The sequence below is a fragment of the Anser brachyrhynchus genome, assembly GCF_964034855.1.
Source record: "Anser brachyrhynchus genome assembly, contig: SCAFFOLD_354, whole genome shotgun sequence".
In the NCBI taxonomy this organism is placed as follows: Eukaryota; Metazoa; Chordata; class Aves; order Anseriformes; family Anatidae; genus Anser; species Anser brachyrhynchus.
Genome location: NW_027664118.1, coordinates 70,971 through 76,606, shown reverse-complemented (window position 1 = coordinate 76,606; position 5,636 = coordinate 70,971). Strand labels below are relative to the sequence as shown.

General features: G+C 62.5%; 1 protein-coding gene across 2 annotated transcripts; it reads left to right on the top strand.

The window, feature by feature from the left end:
• The first annotated feature begins 25 nt into the window (after positions 1-25).
• LOC308186266 (uncharacterized protein) lies at positions 26-4,146 on the top strand. Of its 2 annotated transcripts, none has more exons than XM_080608397.1 (2): positions 26-146; positions 1,722-4,145. In XM_080608397.1, the coding sequence occupies exons 1-2, from the start codon at positions 86-88 to the stop codon at positions 4,031-4,033; spliced, it is 2,373 nt and encodes a 790-aa protein (XP_080464523.1). In that variant the 5' UTR covers positions 26-85; the 3' UTR covers positions 4,034-4,145. The 2 variants fall into 2 exon arrangements, with proteins under 2 accessions (XP_080464523.1, XP_080464524.1); XM_080608398.1 differs by lacking the exon at positions 26-146 and having other exon boundaries at positions 160-3,151; positions 3,257-4,146.
• The last annotated feature ends 1,490 nt before the right edge of the window (positions 4,147-5,636 follow it).

Genomic DNA, 5,636 nt, shown 5'->3' with positions numbered 1-5,636 from the left:
AAATTTTGGGGTGTTTTGGACCTTTTTGGGGTCCCCAAACCCCCCCCCCCCAATTAAATCTGTGTCCCCCCCCCCAGACTGCCCCATGGACACCCCGAGTGGGGTGCCCGGAGCCGCTGAGGACGCCCCCAAGGAGCTGACGGCAGGTGAGACCCCCCCAAAACCTCGGGGGCATGGGTGTGGGGTGGCCCCACAGCACCCCCAGAACCCTCCCAGGGGACCCCCATGTGTGGGACACCCCAAAATATCCCGGGGGGGGTGGGAAAAAGGAGGGGTTGTGGGGGGTCGGAACCCTATAGGATGTCTTAGGATGGGGTTGAGGAATGGATCGAGGTGTTTAGGACCTCCTTGGCCAACATTTTTGGGTTAAAAGTTGGGTTCTAGGCTCCCAAAACCTTGTAGAACACCTTGGGATGGGTTTAAAGTCTGGAACGGGGCATTTAGTATCCTCTTGGCCAACGTTTATGGGATTGAAGTTGGGTTCCAGGCCCCCAAGACCCTATAGAACATCTTCGGATGGGTTCAAAGGATGGATCGAGGCTTTTAGGGTCCTCTTGGTCAACGTTTTTGGGTTAGAAGTTGGGTTCTAGGCTCCCAAGACCCTATAGGACATCTTGGTATGGGTTCAAATGATGGAATGTGGCATTTAGGATCTTCTTGGCCAACATTTATGGGTTAGAAGTTGGTTTCTAGGCACCCGAGACCCTATAGAACATCTTGGGATGGGCTTTAAGTCTAGAACACGGCATTTAGGATCCGCTTGGCTAACGTTTTTGGGTTAGAAGTTGGGTTCTAGGCTCCCAAGACCGTATAGGACATCTCGGAATGGGTTTGAAGGCTGGAACGGGGCATTTAGGATCCTCTTGGCCAACATTTTTGGGATTGAAGTTGGGTTCCAGGCCCTCAAGACCCTATAGAACATCTTGGGATGGGGTTGAGGAATGGATCGAGGTGTTTAGGACCTCGTTGGCCAACGTTTTTGGGTTAAAAGTTGGGTTCTAGGCTCCCAAAACCCTGTAGAACACCTTGGGATGGGTTTAAAGTCAGGAACGGGGCATTTAGGATCCTCTTGGCCAACGTTTATAGGATTGAAGTTGGATTCTAGGCACCCGAGACCCTATAGAACATCTTGGGATGGGTTTTAAGTCTAGAACGGGGCATTTAGGATCCTCTTGGCTAACATTTTTGGGTTAGAAGTTGGGTTCTAGGCTCCCAAGACCCTATAGTACATCTTGGAATGGGTTTGAAGGCTGGAACGGGGCATTTAGGATCCTCTTGGCCAACGTTTATGGGATTGAAGTTGGATTCTAGGCACCCGAGACCCTATAGAACATCTTGGGATGGGTTTTAAGTCTAGAACGGGGCATTTAGGATCTTCTTGGCTAACGTTTTTGGGGTAGAAGTTGGGTTCTAGGCTCCCAAGACCCTATAGGACATTTTGGGATGGGTTTAAGGTCTAGAACAGGGCTTTTAGGACCTCCTTGGGCAACATTTTTGGGTTAGAAGTTGGGATCCAGGCCCCCAGGACCCTATAGAACATCATGGGATGAGTTTGAAGGATGGATCGAGGTGTCTAGGACCTCCTTGGCCAATATTTATGGGTTAAAAGCTGGGTTCCATGCCCCCAAGACCCTATAGGACACCTATAGGGGTGGCCCCACGTGTTCCGGACCCCATAACCCTCCCCGATCCTGCTGACCCGCCCCCGACCGCCCCCGCAGCCGCGGTGGCCTCCGGCCGCCCCTACATCTGCAGCGAGTGCGGCAAAGCCTTCGGGCAGTGGTCGAAGCTGGAACGGCACCGCCGGAGCCACACGGGCGAGCGCCCCAACGCCTGCGGCGAGTGCGGCAAGCGCTTCGCCCAACGCTCCCACCTGGCCCAGCACCTCCGCACCCACACCGGCGAGCGGCCCTACAAGTGCGCCGACTGCGGCAAAGCCTTCGGCTGGAGCTCCAACCTGGCCCAGCACCGCCGCACCCACACCGGCGAGCGGCCCTACGCCTGCGGCGAGTGCGGCAAGGCCTTCAGCCAGAGCACCAACCTGGTCAAGCACCAGCGCGCCCACGCCGGCGAGCGGCCCTACGCCTGCGGCGAGTGCCGCAAGGCCTTCTACCGCAGCTCCGACCTCCTCCAGCACCAAGCCAGCCACTCCGGCGAGCGGCCCTACCGCTGCGGCCAGTGCGGCAAAGCCTTCGCCCAGCGCGCCAACCTCCTGAAGCACGGCAAGACGCACGGCGGCGAGAAGCCCTTCCGCTGCGGCGAGTGCGGCAAGGGCTTCGTGCAGAGCTCGGAGCTCATCCAGCACCAGCGCAGCCACAGCGGCGAGAAGCCCTTCGCCTGCACCGAGTGCGGCAAGCGCTTCGGCCACGGGGCCACCTTGGCCAAGCACCGGCGGCTCCACCTGGGCTTGCAGCCCCACCGGTGCGGCGAGTGCGGGCGGGCCTTCGGGCTGCGCTCGGCGCTGGCGCGGCACCAGCGGGCGCACGGGGAGGAGCGGCCCTTCGCCTGCGCCGAGTGCGGCCAGGCCTTCGCCCTGCGCTCCAACCTGGCCCTCCACCGGCGCACCCACGCCGGCGAGCGGCCCTACCGCTGCGGCGAGTGCGGCAAGGCCTTCGGCATGAGCTCCACCTTGGTGCGGCACCAGCGCATCCACACCGGCGAGAAGCCCTATGGCTGCGGGGAGTGCGGGCGAGCCTTCGTGCGCAGCGCCCACCTGGAGCAGCACCGGCGCACCCACACCGGCGAGAGGCCCTACGGCTGCGCCCGCTGCGGCCGGCGCTTCAGCCAGAGCTCCAACCTCATCACCCACGAGCGGGTGCACCTGGAGGAGGCGCACGGCGCGGCGGCGGCGGCGGCGGCGGTGCGGGCGGGTGCGGCGGAGGCCGAGGAGGAGCCAGGTTTGGAGGGGGTGGGGGAGAGGATGAAGGTGAAGAGGTTTGGGGGGCGCCAAGGTGCGGGGGCGGTGGGGGAGCACCCAAAGGACGAGAGGCTCGCGGGGCACCAAGGACTGGAGGCGTTTGGGGAGCAGATGAAGTCCAAGAGACTTGGGGGGCACGAAGGTTTGGGGACGACGACGGAGGTCCAACCAGGTCTGGAGATGATGGAGGAGCACCCAAAGGTGAAGGCTTTTGGGGTTCCTCAAGATTTGGAGGTGTCGGAGGAGCACCCAAAGACTGAAAGACTTGGGGTGTGTCAAGATTTGGAGATGGAGGAGCACCCAAAGGTGAAGACTTTTGGGGTGCGTCAAGGACAGGAGACGATGGAGGAGCACCCAAAGACTGAAAGACTTGGGGTGCAACCAAGTTTGGAGACATTCGAAGAGCACCCAAAGACCAAGAGACTTGGGGGGCATGAAGGTTTGGAGATGACGATGGAGGTCCAACCAGGTCTGGAGATGGAGGAGCACCCAAAGGTGAAGACTTTTGGGGTGTGTCAAGGACAGGAGACGGTGGAGGAGCACCCAAAGACCGAAAGACTTGGGGTGCACCAAGGTTTAGAGATAGAGGAGCACCCGCAGACCAAGAGTTTTGGGGTGCGTCAAGGTCTGGAGATGTTGGAAGAGCACCCAAAGACCGAGAGACTTGGGGGTCACCAAGGACGGGAGATGTTGGAAGAGCACCCAACGGTGAAGACTCTTGGGGCGCATCAAGATCTGGAGATGTTTGGGGAGCACCCAAAGGTGACGGTTGGGGTGCAACCAAGTCTGGAGATGTTGGAAGAGCACCCAAAGACCAAGAGCCTTGGGGTACGTCAAGATTCGGAGATGACGGAGGTCCAACCAACGCCGGAGACGTTGGAGGAGGAGCACCCAAAGGCGAAGACTCTTGGGGTGCGTCAAGATTTGGAGACCTTGGGAGAGCACCCAAAGACCGAGAGACTTGGGGGTCACCAAGGTCTGGAGATGTTGGAGGAGCACCCAACGATGGAGGCTCTTGGGGTGCCACCAGCTCCGGAGACCCTGGAGGGGCACCCAAAGGAGCACCCCGAGGTGGAGCACCCCGAGGTGGAGCCCCCAAAGGTGCCCCCGGAATGATGCCGGGGGGCGGGGGGGCGGAGCCTCACCCCGGGACCTCCTGATTGGTCGGGGACCGCGTCCCCCCCCGCGACGCCGTTGGCTGAGAGGGGTGGGTGGGAGGGGCGGCTGGGTGTGGGGATTGGGTGGGGATGGATGGAGGGACGGGATTGGCTGAGAGCGGGGGAAGTGTGGCAGGGGATTGGCTTAGGGTGGTGCTGAGATGGGATTGGTTGAGAGCCTGGGGCGGGGCTTGCAGGGGATTGGTTAGAATGGGGCAGGCTGACACGGGATTGGGCGGTAGGTAGGTGGGGTGGGGAGGGGGATACTGGCACGGGATTGGCTGAGAGGCAGATGACATCACTCGGCCCAGAGCCGGGCCGGATCCTGCGCAGCGATTGGCTGGGGGGGGAAGAGGGCGGGGCAGCAGGCGATTGGCTGAGCCGCGGGAGTGCTCCGCAGCCATTGGCTGGGAGGCGTTTGGGGGGGCGGGGCTTAAATAAAGACGCTGAGAGCCGAGAGCTGGAGAGTGGCTGCGGGGACACCGTGGGGGGGGGGGGGCGGGGCCTTGGGTGTCGCGGTCACCTGGGGGTGGTGGCACCAGGACACGTGGGGACCTCGGGGTGGTGGCATCAAGACACGTGGGGACCCAGGGGTGGTGGCACCTTGGTCACTTGGGTCCCTTGGGGTGGTGGCATCTGGACACCTTGGTCCCCAAGGGTGGTGGCACCAGGACACGTGGGGACCTCAGGGTGGTGGCACCTTGGTCACCTGGGGGTGGTGGCACCAAGACGTGTGGGGACCTCGGGGTGGTGGCACCAGGACGCGTGGGGACCCCGGGGTGGTGGCACCTTGGTCACTTGGGGTGGTGGCACCTGGACACTTGGGGACCCCGGGGGGGTAGCATCTGGACACCTTGGTCCCCAAGGGTGGTGGCACCAGGACACGTGGGTTCCTTGGGGTGGTCCCTTGGGGTGGTGGCACCTTGGTCACTTGGGGTGGTGACACCAAGACATGTGGGGACCCCGGGGGCGTGGCGCCAGGACATTTGGGTCCTTTGGGGTGGTCACTTGGGGTGGTGGCACCAGGACACGTGGGGACCTCAGGGTGGTGGCACCTTGGTCACTTGGGGTGGTGGCACCGGGACATGTGGGGTCCTCGGGGTGGTGGCACCTTGGTCCCCGGGGTTGGTGGCACCAGGACACGTGGGGACCCTGGGGTGGTGGCACCTTGGTCACTTGGGGTGGTGGCACCTGGACACTTGGGGACCCTGGGGGGGTGGCATCTGGACACCTTGGTCCCCAGGGGTGGTGGCACCAGGACACGTGGGGTCCTTGGGGTGGTGGCACCTTGGTCACTTGGGGTGGTGGCACTGGGACACGTGGGTCACCGTGGGAGCACTTGGGTCCCCAGGGGTGGTGGCACCTCAGGGTGGTGGCACCTCGGGGTGGTGGCGCCAGGACACATGGGGTCCTTGGGGTGGTGGCACCTTGGTCCCCGGGGGCGGTGGCACGAGGACACGTGAGGTCCTTGGGGTGGTGGCACCAGGACACATGGGGACCTCAGGGTGGTGGCACCTTGGTCCCCGGGGGTGGTGGCACGAGGGCACGTGGGGTCCTCGGGG